Source organism: Mesoplodon bidens (genome assembly GCF_964165515.1).
Source record: "Mesoplodon bidens genome assembly, chromosome: 3".
In the NCBI taxonomy this organism is placed as follows: Eukaryota; Metazoa; Chordata; class Mammalia; order Artiodactyla; family Ziphiidae; genus Mesoplodon; species Mesoplodon bidens.
This window is the reverse complement of record NC_138178.1, coordinates 174,490,262-174,508,543: the sequence shown is the minus strand read 5'-3', so window position 1 is coordinate 174,508,543 and position 18,282 is coordinate 174,490,262. Positions and strand designations below refer to the sequence as shown.

General features: G+C 52.2%; 1 protein-coding gene across 7 annotated transcripts in view; it reads right to left on the bottom strand.

Moving 5' to 3' along the window:
* The window catches only part of WDR25 (WD repeat domain 25), a 146,161-nt gene that overhangs the window by 39,592 nt on the left and 88,287 nt on the right, over positions 1 to 18,282 (bottom strand). For all 7 annotated transcript variants that reach the window (XM_081228160.1, XM_081228161.1, XM_081228166.1 and 4 more), the window contains exon 4: positions 6,153 to 6,283. In XM_081228160.1, coding sequence (XP_081084286.1) covers positions 6,153 to 6,283 — 131 coding nt within the window. The remainder of the gene's footprint in view (positions 1 to 6,152; positions 6,284 to 18,282) is intronic.

Sequence of the window (18,282 nt, the reverse complement as noted above, 5' to 3'; positions counted from 1 at the left end):
AGGCTCAGCGGCCATGGCTCACGGGCCCAGTCGCTCTGCGGCATATGGGATCCTCCCGGACCGGGGCATGAACCCGTGTCCCCTGCATCGGCAGGCGGACTCTCAACCACTGCGCCACCAGGGAAGCCCTGAGAGAGGCTTTAGTTTAGAGATTTGCGTAAAATCAGCCCGCTAAGCAAGTAGGAGAGGGAGGATGGGAACCCGGTCTGCTGGATCTCAGGCCAATAAGCACTGGTGGCCCGGAGGGGCTCAGACCTCCGTGGTAACATGAAGGTCAGACCACAGACATCCTGGGTTCCAGACCAGACCCACGTTCGAGCAGACCGTCAGGAGACAGAAGAGTCAGAAGACCCTGTACTGGCAGCACGGGGCCAGCACGAGTACGCAGGCTCGGAGGGTTCGTGAGGAACACGTCCTGCCGACCTTCTGGAAATGAAGCCAGGCGCTCTGCGGTGACGAGGGATGTGATCCACTCCTCAAACCAGAGCAGAGAGAGATGGGCCAAGAAAAGACAGGGGAGCCAAATAGCCCATTTGCTGTAATGCACTGGGCTGGACCAGGGGAGTCCAGAATCCCAACATTCATCATGTGGCTAAGCTTAAGGAATAACAGTCTACGACTGGAAAGTAGCTTTGAAGTTATCTGTTCCCACTGCTCCTCAGACCCGGTGGGAGGCTGTCTGGCCACACCGTCCTGCTCCATGGTGGGCTCAGCTCCATCGTCGGACACCTACCCCTTACCTTCAGAATGCTGACTCACTTTAACCCAGCAATTTGAGTTCCGGGGCACAAGCTGCAGGAAATAAACTGCCAATGTGGAAAACACTAGATGCACAAACGTGTGTCACAGTGGAACGCATAACAAAGTAGACTGCGATGGTTTGTCTGGAGATTGTAACAAGAGAGGGAAATGACCCACATACCCCTGACTGAAGCACGGTTCTCTGAAAAGACATTCTCTGAGCACACGGTTTCCACAGGGTGCCCATAATAGGGTGAGGCACAGGGGCACCCACCCTGTCAGCCAGGTCAGGAGGATCAGTCACAGCGTGACACACACCACAGCCAGATACGTCTTAGCAGGGATCAGCCAGATCATAAATATTTTTGGCTTTGCGGGTCGTGTGGTCTCCGGTGCAATTACTCAGCTCTACCACTGTAGTGTGAAAGCAGCTGTAGCCCATACACAAATGAATGACAGGAACTGCATTCCGATAAAACTTTATTTACAAAAACAGGCAGCAGGTCAGATTTAGCCCCAAGCTGCAGCTTGCCGATCCCTGATCTCCACCTTCACATCTATTAACTTTAAATGGCAAACCAAACCAAACAAAAGGAAATGTCCTAAAATCCAACCTCAGGAAATGGTTTAAGAAGCTAAACCATTTGAAATTGACTCATTCGATCCATATTTATCGAGTGCCTGCTGTGTCAGACACGGCTCTGAGCGCTGAGGATAAGGCATGGAGCAAATTAGCCAAGCATACTGCATCAGGGGAATGTACTAAAAATCTACAGGAAGTCATTTCACCGTAAGGAAAACCTTTACAATGCTGTGTGAAAAGCAAAATACAAAACAGTATAAACATGAGACCAAACGATGTTTTAAAAAACACACAGTGGAAAAGAACACTGAAATAAAAATATTTAAATGTGAGGATTCCCTGGTGGCACAGTTGTTGAGAGTCCGCCTGCCGATGCAGGGGACACGGGTTCGTGCCCCAGTCCGGGAAGATCCCACATGCCGTGGAGCGGCTAGGCCCGTGAGCCATGGCCGCTGAGCCTGCATGTCCGGAACAGGAGAGGCCACAACAGTGAGAGGCCCGCATACCGCAAAACAAAACAAAACAAAAACACAGTGGAAAAGAACAATGAAATAAAAATATTTAAATGAGGGGCTTCCCTGGTGGCGCAGTGGTTGAGAGTCCGTCTGCCAATGCAGGGGACACAGGTTCGTGCCCCGGTCCGGGAAGATCCCACATGCCGCGGAGCGGCTGGGCCCGTGAGCCATGGCCGCTGAGCCTGCGCGTCTGGAGCCTGTGCTCCGCAACGGGAGAGGCCACAACAGTGAGAGGCCTGCGTACCGCAAAAAAAAAAAAAAAAAAAAAACCCACACATAAAAGTATTTATTTAAATGTTACTAATGTTTACCTTTGGCTGGCTCAACTACCCCTGCTCTCTGTTTCTATTTCTAGTTTTTTCATATAATCACATATTACTTTTATAATAATAACAGTCCTTCCGTTGTATTTAAAAGAGGAAACCCGTCTTGATTTTAAGCTAAGGTCTGTGTCCCTGCTGCAGTTTCCACGGCTGCCCCTGAATGCAGTCAGAAAAAGACAAGCCGCTCAGCCCTAGGTGTTCCTACACTCACCAGGGAGGGCTGGAAAGTTCAGCACCTGGGACAGAGCCCCAGGCCCCACGGGAGCCCAGCAGGAGGGCAGAGCCCTCCCAGGTGGCGGTCCACACCTTTCCTCTCTGGCCCTCCTGCTGGGTCCACACAAGGCACTTGGGCCACACCTATCAGAGGAAACAGAACTGAAGCAGGAAAGAGACTGGTCCCCTGAGTTTGGCTGATGCAAATGGAAATAGTCCTTGTGACCCAGCAAGGGAGGACAGGCAGTCATATTGTTGGTAAAAAGGAAGTAAAAACAAATATTGCACAGATCCCTTTACCCACATTATTAGCTGGGGAGAGACTGGCAAACATGCCAATACCAGTCACAGCAACATCTGCTCCTAATTGCTTCTCCCCCAGCATTCTCAGAACGCGTCAGCTGGCGTCTGCCCTAGGAGAAAATCCGATATTTTTAACAAAGTCTTAAATCAGATGGCGTCCTTGATGAGTAATTTCTTACGTGTTTGGTCTTTGAGGCTAAAAACAGCACACCTCTAAGGGACGTGGCCGTCACCAGGGGCTGGTTGATCAGGAGGCCCCACTTCAAACAGCATGACTAAGAGTGTCCAATTCCAGCAGCACTTTCCAACGTCTTCTTTCATTTATCATGTATTTATATCCCATATACAAGTGTTCTAGTGCTTTTAAAAGTCCACACATCCACTTCTTTATGGGTAACTTTTCTCTCTTTTCCAACTATTCTTGTTTTAAAAAACAGTCTCTTGTAAAAGAAAAATGTGTGTTTTTTTAAAAAAGAGTACATCTCTCTATGCTCTAATTCTCCCACTTGTGAAGTACTTTAGGCAAAATACCTATGGATATAACATCCTGTTCTCTTTAAGGAAACTGTCTCTGGTTTTAGGTTCTCCTGAAAACACCAGCAGCTCCTTCCCACAGCCTGGGGGGAAAGTGCCTTCCTGCAGCAGCCGGTCTGACGCATGAACTCGCCTTTCGAATCCGGCACTGGAGGTCTTGTCCCACCTCCTTCCATCCTGGCCACGCAGAACGGCCTCTTCTCAGTGAAGACCTGCTGGGGGGCTGCACCTGCCCAGGATGGGGTAGGAGGCGGCCCTGGAGGGGGATGCCTTTAGGTAGAGGCTTTGGCGCTGCAGATGCAGCAGGCTAGAGCCCTTCGGCGTGGGACCACTGACTCCCCTGAATCCCTAATGGAGGAGGACACTCTCTGATGTTCCACACCCTCTTCTTTCAAGGTCCAGATCAATGCAGGTATCATCATGAACTACCCTGTAGCATTCTAGTGGCTATGTGCCTCCTTCAGACCAGGGCGGTGCTTCTCAGAGCTTGAAACAGCCATCCTGAAATCACTGAGCCCCCCAGAGGCAGGAGGCAGTCAGGTTCTTCCCCACTGCCCCTCCCTGAACCCCCCTGCACCCCTGATCCCAGCCCCCCTGCTCACAAACCTCCCATGGCTCCTCGCTGCTGATCCAAACCCAGACTCATGGCATTAAAAGCCTCTCTGCCCGGCCTGTCCCACTGCCTGGGGCCCATGCCTGGCCAAGTTGAGCAGGCCACTGGCCATGTACACACCTCGTATCCCCCAAGTCGAGCAGGCTACTGGCCCTGCACACACCTCGTATCTCTCAAGTCGAGCAGGCCACTGGCCCTGCACACACCTCGTATCTCCCAAGTCGAGCAGGCCACTGGCCCTGTACACACCTCGTATCTCCCAAGTCGAGCAGGCCACTGGCCCTGTACACAACTCGTATCCCCCAAGTCGAGCAGGCCACTGGCCCTGCACACACCTCGTATCCCCCAAGTCGAGCAGGCCACTGGCCCTGCACACACCTCGTATCCCCCAAGTCGAGCAGGCCACTGGCCCTGCACACACCTCGTATCCCCCAAGTCGAGCAGGTCACTGGCCCTGCACACACCTCGTATCCCCCAAGTCGAGCAGGTCACTGGCCCTGCACACACCTTGTATCCCCCAAGTCGAGCAGGTCACTGGCCCTGCACACACCTTGTATCCCCCATCCTGTGTGACTGCCCTCTACCTCCATCCACTCATTCAGTCACCCACGGTCTGCTGAGTGCCTACTATGTGCCAGGCACTGTTCTAGGAGCTAGAAGTCAGCAGCAAACAAAACAGACAAAAATCCCTGCCCTGGAAGAGCTTACATTCGAGGGGATGGAGACAAGGCAAATAGACAAGTAAAATCCATAGTGTGCCGGGTGATCATAAATGCTATGGAGAGAAAAGAGGTGGCAGGGGGACTAGTGAATGCCAGGGGTGGCTGGCACGGTGGTCCGGGAAGGCCTCACTGCAGAGGTGGCATTTGAGCAGAACCCTGTAGGAGGGAGGGAGCCTCTCCGTAGAAAACTGGGAGGAGAGCATTCCAGGCAGAAAGTGCAAAGTGCAAAGGCCCTGAGGCAGGACTGTGCTGGTGTGTTCTAGGAAAGGCAAGGAAGCGGGTGGGGCTGAGGCTGAGCGGAGACCATGAGGCCTTGTGGGCTGCCCTAGGGACACAGCTTTTCCTGTGAGTGAGACCTGAGCCTGGAGGGTTCTGACCAGAAGAGTGACACATCTGACTTCCACTGTCACAGGCCACTCTGGCTACTGTGTTGAGAACAAACCGTAAGGGGTCGGGGGAGGGGGGGTGTGGTGGGGGAAGACAGATACCAGAGAGGACACTACTGCAATTATCAGGGCAGCTTAAACCCAAGTTACGACTGGATTTGCTGATGGTTTGGGTGTTGGGGGGATGACAGGAAGAGGGGAGAGAGGGATGGTTCTGATGGTTTGGGCCTGAACAACCAGAAAGATGGAGTTGCCACTTTTTTTTTTTTTTTTTTTTGGCCACACTGTGTGGCATGCGGGATCTTAGTTCCCTGGCTAGGGATCGAACCCATGCCCCCTGCATTGAGAACGTGGAGACTTAACCACTGGACCGCCAGGGAAGTCCTGGAGTTGCCATTTCCTAAGTTAGGGAAGCAACAGGAGGGGCAGGCTGTGGTGAAGGACGGGAGTGGACATCACTTCTCTATGGGACTGACGGTGACCAACCTTTAAGCCCCAACGGGAACACTGTCTCCTCCGAGAAGCCTTCCTTACACTGAGCTGAACTGAAAGCTCACCCGCTCTGAATGCCGGCCCCTCCCTCCCCACCACCCCTCCTCTCACTCACATACACACACACACACACACACAGAGCACTTCTCCACCCCACTTATTTGTATCCACATATTATTCCCCTGAGTAATCTGAGGCTGATTCATTTTATAACATCTGGAAGCATTTGCACACAGTAGGTACTCAACAAATATTTTTAGTAATATGCTGTATAGAATTGCACCTATGGGGCTTCCCTGCTGGCGCAGTGGTTGAGAGTCCGCCTGCCAATGCAGGGGACACGGGTTCGTGCCCCGGTCCGGGAAGATCCCACATGCCGCGGAGCAGCTGCGCCCGTGGGCCATGGCCGCTGAGCCTGCGCGTCTGGAGCCTGTGCTCCACAACGGGAGAGGCCACAACAGTGAGAGGCCCGCGTACCGCAAAAAAAAAAAAAAAGAGAGAAAAAAAAAAAGAAAAAAAAAGAATTGCACCTATGATGCTTTAATAATCTAACAACTCAAGAATGTTCTTTCAAAACATCTAAAAATTATGCTTCCCACTGATTCAATATTAAGTGGTAATTATTCCATCTCAAGGGTCCTATATATAGATGCTGACCCACTCCCAATCATTCAAAATGTCCAGGCAAGCTCTCCTGGAAAGGCCATGTGAGGAAGAGGTGTGTTACCTTGCTGGTCCTTATGTCCCAAGCTTTCATTTCAGAGCTGAAGCCGCCACATACGAAAACGTTGTGGTCTCTTGGATGAAATTTCAAGGTGGTGATTCTAAAGTCACTTTGACCACTGAATAGCTGGGTTCCTGCAACACGAAAAGAGAAGAGAGGGTTCGAAAATACTCAGATCACAAACTAAATACCTTAACACTAAGATGCCATCTGATATGGAGCCACGGGAGAGCGCAGCCCACCTGGGCCTGAGGCGACCAATGGAGACTTTCTGGAAACACAACAGCAGCGGCATGTGCCCTCACTCTCTGGCCACCCGGTCCTCAGTTAGCTGAACCCCCCCACCCCCAGGGATAAACAAGATGCCTGAATCCACCTTTTCGGTGCTCTGTAAACATTATGCACATCAACTCATTTCAAGCACATAATCCAGTTTGCAGTTGAAAAAAGCAAGGCCCAGGGAGACTGAATAACATTTCCAGAGCTACACAATTAATTTTGTTAGGTTATTTACTGGGAGTCTAAAAGCCAAAAGCAGGATGCTCCAACATGATTCTTTTTAGGATCAGCATCTTACAGTCACACCCTCACGATAACCCATCAATGGTTTGCCATAGAGCGTGGCGCGTGGGGTGGCATCAGCCTCTGGGTGATAAATGAGAGCGTGACGTCACAGCGGCTCAGGTCACAGGTTGGAGGGGGTGTGAGGACCACCTTTTCTATCTGCCATGAAACTGCCGTCAAGTGCTCCTGGACACTGTGCAAACGACTGCGTGCACACACATACCTCTGCTGTGGAAACTGTTCCTATCACTGAGCTCTCTTAGAGGTAAGCCATAAAAACACCAGAAATGTCGATCATTTAGAACAGCTCAGACTCGGGGAACAGACGTTTTGTGCTGAGCCCAGGTCTCGAAAGCCAGCATGCCTTCCTCTACACGGTGCCACAGCCCAGGAGGGACAACCTTGAAACCCTTCCCCTGGATTGAGGCAGTGGGCAGTTAGGGACATAAGAAGCTGGATACCAGTGCAACGCCAAGATCTCAAGCATCGGGCTTCCCTGGTGGCGCAGTGGTTGGGAGTCTGCCTGCCGATGCAGGGGGACGCGGGTTCGTGCCCTGGTCCGGGAGGATCCCACATTCCACGGAGCGGCTGGGCCCGTGAGCCAGGGCTGCTGAGCCTGCACGTCCAGAGCCTGTGCTCCGCGGCAGGAGAGGCTGCAGCGGTGGGAGGCTCGCGTACCGCAATCAATCAATCAATCAATCAATCAATCAATAAACAGAAAAGATCTCAAGCATCATCTCCCTTACGGGAACCCAGGAAGGACACTTGTTCCTTCAATTCAGAGAGCGCCTCCGGAAGGCTGCCCTGCTCTGTGTTTAGGACCACACTTTAGTTAAGTGCTCCACCAGCTCACCAGGTAAGGAAATGAAAGTCGTCAGTTGGTCCCCTTGAGAATTACAGCAGAAGCCTTGACAAATCCAGCTTGCCTAGATCCTTGGTCTCCAAACTCGCCTGACAGTACATCCCAGCCATGAGAACCCCTTAGGCACATACCTCCAACACAAGTATATTTATTTATAAGTTACACAGTGTGCTACTGTACCAATATATTAGGAATATAAAAGCAATTACCAAAAAAAGGACATTTGGGAGGATGAGACAAGGGTAAAATAAACAATACTTTAAACTATATTTGAATAGCCGTTTACTAAGAGTGTCAGCAAACCTCTTGGAAATTATTAACTCACGTGGGTTATAATAATTTTAGTAAGAGCAACAGGACTGAATATGCTTCCACTAGGGACCTTTTTTTTTTTTTTTTTTTTTTTTTTATGGTACGCGGGCCTCCCACTGCCGTGGCCCCTCCCGTTGTGGAGCACAGGCTCCGGACACGCAGGCTCAGCGGCCACGGCTCACGGGCCCAGCCGCTCCGCGGCATGTGGGATCCTCCCAGACCGGGGCACGAACCCGTGTCCCCTGCATCGGCAGGCGGACTCTCAACCACTGCGCCACCAGGGAAGCCCGGGACCTTTCTGTGACTCCGTGATTTGACAGTAACGTGGTTACAGCTGAGGTGACACACACTGATGTCCGCCAGAGCCCCAAAGCCTCCTCCCAGAGACGTGAGGACCCAGAATGGAAGACGCTTACCACTGGCAACAGGGGAGACATTTTCCACTTCCATCTACCACTGATGCAAAGGATTTTGTGAACAGTTTGCTAATAAAGCTCCATTTCCCCTAATGTCAAGTAATGGCTCCTGCAAATAATCAGCGGCTGTTACTGTATTCTCATATTTTTAACAACCTAATTCAAAATTTACTGAAACTTTCATTTACAGGATTTTAAAGCAGGACTAGAAAAACACTGTTCCCAGGTTAAGAGTGCTGACACTGAAGTTTTTAACAGGTGACACATACACATCGTTTCTGGCAACAAAAATTACAGAATGATATAAACAATGAAAAACATCTGTTTTCAAAGTGTTCTCTCCATAGGACAGATTTCTTGGAAAGAAGCTACTCTCTTGTTCTTTGTTCAAGCATCACCTTTACCTTGATGGATGATTGTGTTGATTTTTTTCTGATATCTTCTAAGGGCCTACAATTGGCAGTCAGTTGTCATCAGAGAAAACTCTGGCAACACTTGACTTTTTGTAAATGAAGACTCTATACCTCTTTTCTTTTTTCTTTTTTCTTTTTTTTTTGCGGTACGCGGGCCTCTCACTGTTGTGGCCTCTCCCGTTGCGGAGCACAGGCTCCGGATGTGCAGGCTTAGCAGCCATGGCTCACGGGCCCAGCCGCTCCACGGCACGTGGGATCCTCCCGGACCGGGGCACGAACCCGTGTCCCTCGCATCGGCAGGCGGACTCTCAACCACTGTGCCACCAGGGAAGCCTGACTCTATACCTCTTTAAGCTCAACAAGCCCCTTAACTATTTTGCTACAAAATGCAACTCACAAAGATTTCCACAGTCATCCTATGTCATCACAATGCTGTCAAGAGCTGGCCAGTTTGGGTCATTGCACTGATGACGCTGAACGGGCTATAGAAAGCAGCCTAGCTGTCCAAGCTGAGGGAGCAGTTAAGGCAAATGTGGTTCTCTGCCTGGTGCAATGCTGAAAAGCCATTTACAACTGGGATTATAAATAGCACTCTGTGGCAAGAGGGACAAAGCTTGATACCCGTTCTTAAATTACAGGAGTATTAAAGGACTGACGTAAACAAAGACAGGGAAGACATGATTCACCAACAGGAAATGAGTTGTTCTGGGGGTGGTAAGATAACTTCTTAAATCATACTAATATTGCTGTCATAACACTGTTTTTCTAATAAGTAAAGAACTCTTCTATAAAAGCACGAGGAAGATGAGCAGACTTGTAGTATTCTGTGTGCTGTGTCCCTCTCATTAGGTCAAGAGACAAGCAACACTCTCAAGTAGACCCAAAAAAATCACTTCCTGAGGAATTAGTCTAATTGGAAACCTGGTATTCCTAGTTCTTAATCTTCTTTTCCTTTCCTGAAACTTGTCTGGGACCCAAACTCTTCCTCGCCTTTTCTGCTACACGTTGGGGTCAGAAAGCAAGCGTGACATGCCCGGTTAGCAAGCCCCCCTCCCAGGGAGGATGGAGCAGGGGGCCGCCCGCCCGTGCGGTACTGTGTGCCCTGGGGATGGGCTTCGCGCCTGCAGCGCTGGCTTCGGGAGCTTCGCTCCAGCCAGGGGGCTGGGGGAGCCACATGGGGGCTAAGGGCGAGGGGCTGTCACCACATCCCCTCGATGGAAAAGGAGCACAGATGTCGCTGCGACCCTCACACCGGCGCAAGAAGGCCCCTGTAGTCCAGAAGTCTTCTCTCCAGACAGACAGAGCTGCGCCTAATGCCGACTTCTTGCTCATTTGAAACTCACTGCCAACCCTTAAGTCCAAAAGGAAAAACAAACTCTATATGCCTGGAGAAAAAATTCTCCCTGTTTCTTGGACCATAGCATATACCATATGCTTATTTCAGGAAAAGCAGTGAATTAGGCACGTTTTTTTCAAAAAGTGCCACGACAGTCTTGCCAATAATAGGGGAAAAAGATGAGAGGAAAAGTGAAAGTCGAGTTGCTAAAAGATAATCACTGAACTATTTTGCTGAAAAAATGTATTTCTGACTACGTTATTCATCCTCAATCCCCCAAAGAGATTGAGACAGAATCTATGTCTTTTAAGTACTAAAATTTTCCAGTTAGAAGACAAGCTGCAATTTATATGTTTTCCTACTTTTACTTGTAATAACTAGGCCTTTACTGTACTTCTTTGTTAAAAGGCACCAAAATGAAATTTTTCCATCTTTGAATAATAATTACAGATACTTATTGGGAAACACGAGGTAAGGAGGTCTGGGGCAAGACCGTGGCTCAGAAATCAGGACCCCAGCCATTGTCACCCAGCAGCCTGTTCAAAGTGGGAGGTGATACAGCCGAGGGGTGGAGAGTCACACACACCCGGGTCCCCCACCAGCTCTGTCACTTCCAGTGGAGCGACCTTGGGCAGGGTCCTTCACTGCTGTGTCACACACCCTCATAAACACACGTCTGTCGGGAGGGCTGTACGGAAAGCATTCTAGAGGGCCTGGCAGACAGCAAACAACAAAGGGGTTCAGAACTCTTACAGTTTGAAAAAAACTAAACCTCAAATTATTGAATTCACCCTTAGTTAAACTGAAAGCTAAAAACAAGGGATATGAGTTTTTAACAGCAGGGAACTTGAGAGATTATTGACGTTGAGTTTTTGTTCTGAGGCTATGAGAATACAATGCCCTGGGCTGGCCTTTACATTTAGTTAAAGAGATACAAATAAAGGCTGGTAAATATTTATGAGAAACTGTCTTGAAGGTGATAGCCACACTGGAGGTGAAAGTCCTTTGCTGTCAGATGTGTTCCTACTCTACAACTTTTCATAAATGGAGTAGCTTTTTTAGTTGTTTTTTTTTTTTTTTTTTTTTTTTTTGCGGTATGCGGGCCTCTCACTGTTGTGGCCTCTCCCGTTGTGGAGCACAGGCTCCGGACATGCAGCCTCAGCAGCCATGGCTCACGGGCCCAGCTGCTCTGTGGCATGTGGGATCTTCCCGGATCGGGGCACGAACCCGTGTCCCCTGCATCGGCAGACGGACTCTCAACCACTGCGCCACCAGGGAAGCCCTTAGTTTTTTTTTTTTTAATTTTCTTTATTTATTTTCTTTATTTTTTTAAAATTTATTTTTATTTATTTATTTATTTATTGGCTGTGTTGGGTCTTCGTTTCTGTGCGAGGGCTTTCTCCAGTTGCGGCGAGCGGGGCCCACTCTTCATCGCGGTGCGCGGGCCTCTCACTGTCGCGGCCTCTCCTGCTGCGGAGCACAGGCTCCAGATGCGCAGGCTCAGTAGTTGTGGCTCACGGGCTTAGTTGCTCCACGGCATGTGGGATCTTCCCAGACCAGGGCTCGAACCCGTGTCCCCTGCATTGGCAGACGGACTCTCAACCACTGCGCCACCAGGGAAGCCCTTAGTTTTTTTTTTTTAATTTTCTTTATTTATTTTCTTTATTTTTTTAAAATTTATTTTTATTTATTTATTTATTTATTGGCTGTGTTGGGTCTTCATTTCTGTGCAAGGGCTTTCTCCAGTTGCGGCGAGCGGGGCCCACTCTTCACCGCGGTGCGCGGGCCTCTCACTGTCGCGGCCTCTCTTGTTGCGGAGCACAGGCTCCAGACATGCAGGCTCAGTAGTTGTGGCTCACGGGCTTAGTTGCTCCACGGCATGTGGGATCTTCCCAGACCAGGGCTCGAACCCGTGTCCCCTGCATTGGCAGGCGGATTCTCAACCACTGCGCCCCCAGGGAAGCCAGGAGTAGCTTGTTTATCGCATCCCCTCCTGGGCAATGCTACTTTGAGCACAATGGTTAGTTGTATATAACCTTTAACCGTGAGACTTATCTGGCTTGTTTACATGTTTGTTATGGAAAATTCCATTTATTCACTGCATGCTGCTTATAAGAAGCCGAGTTTTAAAATATTTTGTCTACTAACACTGACTTTATCTTGTTCTAACGAACTCAACCAGTATAAAAGAACTGTTCAGACTCTCTTGGAGTTAGGAAAAATCATTTCTTTTCCTCCTTGAATCCATAATGATACAAATAAACTATAAATCGCCATTAAAACAAAAACATGTTTAAGACAGAATGCAGAAGCTCACTGGTTCTCTTGACACTACTTGTGCTGCCAATGCACCATCACCGATATTGCTATGATAAGGCAGCTGGTAACGCTGGCCGGGCTCCTCCTCGGGGGCCCCCCCCCTTTCTCAGGTGGAGACACTGAGCTTCCCAAGGTGACCACCTGCGTGGCCAGGCAACACTGCCTGTCAACCCTAATGCCTACCCTGTGGGACCCTATGGTCACGAGGGCTCCAGGGCCCTGAGGGGCCTCCTCTGCCCCTCAGCACACCTGGCCCCCGGCCCAGTTCCTGGCACGTAAGAAGCACTTGACACAGGTCAGGTGAAACCCAAGTACGGGTCCCCAAGAAAGAGCAGGGAAGCTCATGCCCTCCTCTCCAGAGAGACGGCGCCTATCGCCTCCAGGCCTGCCTGGGGCTTGCACGTGTCATGCCACAGCCCTGCGTGGGATGTGTAATTACCCCATTTCTCAGCGTTGCGGGAGTGGGGGATGGAAGCCCAGAGAGGTGAGGCCTCATCCAGGGCCTTGCAAGTCGGCCACACTGGGACAGAGGCTGGACCCGTGTGACCCCGGAGCCCGCCCGCGAGCGATTCGTGACCTTTCCTTCTGCTGAGCTCTGCGTGCACACCGCAGGCTCGGGAGCCGGTAGGGGAGATGCTGACAAGGGACTGGCTGGCGCTGTCGGCTGGTGGTGATTGAGCTCGTGTTCCCAGGCAGGCGGTGTATGACTCATTCTGCGAAAATCAATATCCTTACACTCATCCTCTGGGAAGTATTCAGCCAGCTGTAAATTTAACCCTCCTGACTCAAAGTGAACGAAGAAAGGAGCTTACTAACTTTCCAATCAAACTCTGTGAATCAGAAACAAGGGCCGGGCTTCCCTGGTGGCGCAGTGGTTGAGAGTCCGCCTGCCGATGCAGGGGACACGGGTTCGTGCCCCGGTCCGGGAAAATCCCACATGCCACGGAGCGGGCTGGGCCTGTGAGCCATGGCCACTGAGCCTGTGCGTCTGGAGCCTGTGCTCCGCAATGGGAGAGGCCACAACAGTGAGAGGCCCGCGTACCGCAAAAAAAAAAAAAAAAAAGAAACAAGGGCCATCTTGGCATGCCGGGCAGAGTCCCGGGGAGGGTCCAGGCCAGAGTCAGACGGCCCGTGTCTGCACGTTCCCTGTAGATAAGGTAGCAGCCCCGGGATCAGCCGGCAAGCCTCTCAGATCCGTGGGCTCCTAATACGTGAAATCAGGAGAATAAATCTTACCTTCAGGGCTTGTTGTGAGAATTAGAAATAATGCATGTAAGACAGCAAGCCCCAGACAAATGACAGGCCCGACAGACAGTAGCTGCAGCGCAGTAGTAGTCACAGAACAAACAGCAGTAGCTGTTGTAGAAATTTCTATCATATCAAGTTTGGCCACTGCATTTAATTAACTAGACAAGACTGAATTTTCCAAAATTAAAAAAAAAAAAAGTTCTCAACTTGCAAACAGGTCCCAAAGGTCCAACTTAAGTTGGTTTTCTGGGACTCAGAGGTCACCACCAGAACAACGAACAAGCCGTGACTGTGTTTAGCCTCCAGGGTCAGTCAACAGAGGTCGTCCCACCTACAAAGGGAGCCAAACTGCAGTGCAATCACAATTAAACACACACAGAGATAAAAACATCACCTCTGTGCAGTAACGGTAATGAATGAAATAGTGCCGTTGATTAAAACCCACCTTCGATTTATCCAGAGGGCTGGCACGAGCTTAACTAGAGGCAGATGACTAGTCAGAGGTTTGTGGAGGCGTGGAAGGCCCTCGAGGGCAGGTTCTAAAGTGTGAGATATGGGGCTGGCAGGGGCTTTACTCAAGCGTGGTAACATCTGATTTAATATCCACAACTAGGTCGGCTTCTTACCCCAAAGCTGTATGGAAAGAGGGGGAGAAATCCAGGGTGGGACTGGAGAGAAATACTCCTCCGAGCGGAGGAGAAGAGTGTGGGTGGGAATGGGGACGGGTGCCCGGGATCGAGAGGGCACAGCCTTGAGAACAGACTAGTTTAAAGGAGGGCTGGGAAAGGGATGCCGGTGAAGGAGCGAGCTTAGGAGAAAGTGGGACTCCATCGTGTAGAGGAGTCTGCGGGGTCCCGCCTGTATCTGTGGGACGGAGGACAGGAGGGCAGGCAGCTGCTCCCAGGGCAAGAGGGCACTGGAGGGGCGGCAGCCAGGGACCACCGTCAGCTCAGACCTCACTGGGGCACAGAGCTCTGCACAGCCTCCATGTCTGGATCTAGTAGTAAAACCCCGAGGACCGAAGGAGCAATGACACGAGACGTGCCCACACCCTCGGGAGCTCCATATCCATGTCCGCTGGCAGGAGACCTTCCTGCTGTCCGCGGGCGTGTGAAGGACACCTAACCGGGTTCCTCTGAGATGTTCCAGAAAACAGTCATGGTGCTCGAAAGCCTAAAGGCTGGAAAAGCCCAGGCCTCTCTCACCAGTGCCTCCCAGGAGACCCGGGGTCGTGGGGCAACACCGCTATGAAGGCTTTAGCCCAACAAGGAGCCCCCTTGCAGCCACTTCTCCAAAGCCGAGTGAGCCCCTGACACTCTTCTCCGGGCTTTTTTTTTTTTTTTTTTTTGCGGTACGCGGGCCTCTCACTGCTGTGGCCTCTCCCGTTGCGGAGCACAGGCTCCGGACGCGCAGGCTCAGTGGCCATGGCTCACGGGCCCAGCCGCTCCGCAGCATGTGGGATGTTCCCGGACCGGGTCACGAACCTGTGTCCCCTGCATCGGCAGGCAGATTCCCAACCACTGCGCCACCAGGGAAGCCCTCTCCGGGCTTTTAATATGGACGCTTCTCACCCTTCCTCAGACAAGTGTTGTAAAATCGTCAGTGCAAACATTTCTCCTGCCGGAACGGCAGCTGTCGATAGCCAGAGAAGCACCCTTCAGCCAGTTACTCCATCAGAGGGATCAGTCAAGATCAGTCTGGGCGCGCTTTCTTCCCAGAGGCCCCGAGTTATCCTCGGCAGGTGGTAAGCCAGCTGCCCGGGTGAGAGCCAAGCGGGATCCCCCGGAGTCGGCTTAAGCAAACTGTTTGGTCACAGCCCAGAAACACACGTGGTTGAGGGCACCCGCTCTTGTCCTTCAACAGCCAAAGCCTCTGCCAGTCACACGGGCCGGAGCTGAACCCCAGCTCTGTCACTGAAAGTCATCAAACGCTCCAAGCCTCAGTTTCTGAGCCCATGAAATGGGGATAAAAACACTTCCCTCATAGGTTAGCATGAAGACTAAATATGTAATAAGCAGAGGGCCTAACATCCACGTATTCATTTTGGCTTGATACAGGCCAGGCAGGGTGCCAGGAACCAGGGCTACACGGCTCACAGCCTGGCCCACAGTGAGCACCCAGCCAATTTGTCATTCCCCTTTTCCTTGGAGCATTCCTGTGATGGAGGCCCCAGCCGTGCTGCAGAAACAAGGGAGACACCAGAAGACACTTCTTGGAAAAGAAGAGTCACGATCATGTATGGGTCCAGTCCCAGTCGGCCACTCACGCCCAGGCACCATGACCCCCACGGAAGGACACAGGGAGACCCCCAGAGCAGAAGGAACCAAGCAGGGGCGGGGGCGGCAGGGCACAGGAAGCGGAGTCTGAGTGAAGAGGACGCCCACTCAAGTGAAAGGCACGTGCCGACCCATCACGAGGAGGAAGTTGCTACCCGGCTCAGGCCGTTTTGTCATGGAGCAGCGAAAGACGTAGGAGCGACTGCGAGACCCTGAAAGGTGGTCTTCCTGCCGCTCTGCCCCCAGCCCCACACGTGGAATCAAGAGCCCCACTAGTAGGCTGGCTCGGGAGGATCTCTGGGGGTTTTGGAACTGAGCCACCAAAGCTGCCCCATGTGGGGAAATGGTCCAGCCACTGGGGCTCTCTGGATGCTCAGAGGAACAAGGCCATGGTTTCCCACCTTCTGAAGGGCCTTGTGGGGCAGGCGCGGGGAAGGGAAGGGCAGCCTCTGCTGAGTGCTTGCCGTGCAGGAGGCACTCTGGATACGTTATCTCAGCTGTTCCCCTCCACGACCCCAGCCGCTGGGCATTGCTACCCGTCTCACGGATGCGGAAACGGAAGTAAAGGAAGCTTCCCCAAGGATGCCCGGCTTGGGGAGGTGCAAGAGCCGTGTCTGCACCCCATCCAAGTTCCTCCTACCACACTGGGCTGCCTCCAGCATCCGGGAGCTGGGACCGGGTGGCACAGCCTGGATGCCCCGGATGGGCTGGACACACGTCAGGAGAGCTGACTGGGCACAGGAAGGAGGACAGGGTGCCCTGCCCATCCAGGGCCCTGGGGGCTCCAGGGAAAGGACCATCTCCTTTGCAGACAACAAATGCAAAGTTGGAGGCCTCGCACGCCTCCGAGGCCTTAACAGCCAGGCTGGGGGCGATGGTCTAAGGGGTGGAATCTGCAAGAACCAGCACCACTTAGAACTGAACGAGCTGAAGCTCTTCGGGGGCTTTTGAGGAGACTGGCTGATTCGGTATGCCGGACAGCTGACTCATAAAGCAGGCGACGCTCGGGACCTGGTGGAGTCGAAGGCCAGCGCTCCCCGAGGCCGTCTCAGCCTAATGCACCAGAGACGTTTCGTTAGGAAGATTACAGACTGAAATGAGAGCACCAAAAATAATTAACCTGTGAGCAGATTTTAGTTACGTGTTGATTCATGGTTGTTCTATAAGCCAACAGCCCGTCAGAACTATAAATTAACGAGATAAAATGTGACTGGCCCTCCCTATTTCAGGCCGGGTATTGACGTTTTAGAATCCACAGATTTTTAACTGTATTGACGGAGGACACCAGGATAAATGGCCTTGGCGCCAAATTCCCATTAACGACAATGGGCACCGAGTGACTAATTCCCAGAGCGCTGCGGTGAGAACGCGCTGCGTTGCTTTCTCCTGGCAGGGAGTTCTAATTAGATTGAAATGAAACAGCCAAATCACCAAGGGCGGAAAGAGGCAAAGCAAGTGAAAAGGAAGATCAGACTCAGTGACGAGAAAGGACAGGAGTCAAACGAGGCCAAGAGCCACGGGGGCCGTACACAGAGAGCCCCCGCACACCCCGGGCCAGGGCGGGTGCCGGAACGCGGCGTGGGCGTGCACGCAGACCCCACTCCGGTGGCCCCTGAGGAACCCACCCCCGCCTGGCGAGGGCCTCCTCAGCTCCGCCTCATGGGCACGCCCGCAGGGCAGCTGCTCCGAGCCAGGCCTGGCCAGGTGACAGAGACACAAAGACCACCTGGATGGGCCCCATCCTCAAGGAGCTCCCACACTAGCCATGGGGATGGACACAGAAACCAACAACCCCTCAGTGGGAGAGGCCCCACGCAGGGACCGGAGGGCTTCCCCAAGGGCAAGGCCAGACCCCTGGACCCTACCCACCAAGCAGCACACTGACCACGGTAGCCCCAGCCCAGGTCCTGTACAAGTAGCTGCTGAATGAATGAAAGTGGTCCTTCAATAGGCAAACCAGGTGGTGAGCCCATTCCCAGCAGAGGGGTGGAGGGTAAAAGTGCCCCCTCACCTCCCCAGGGGGATGGCAAAGCCCTGAGGGCAGGGCCATGCTTTCCCCGTCCCACCCAACACACCACAGCTGGAGGAGCAGCTGGGCCCGGGCCAGACAATGTTCCCTCCAGCGAGTTCTACCACCAGCTGGGCAGGGCTGCCACATCCCCTCCTGCAGCTCCCCACCCAGCCTCGGGTCACCCCCAACCCGCTACAGCCACCAGGGAGACCTGCCCAGGGTGCCCATGGAGCCATGATTCTCTCCTGCTCCAAACTCAGCAATGGCCCCTTACTGCCACCTGCTGTGGCAGTGTCTAACTGGCCAGGGGAGGGGACTCTCTTTGAACGTCTGAAAATGTCCGAGCCCCCCCCACTCACTCACACACACACACACA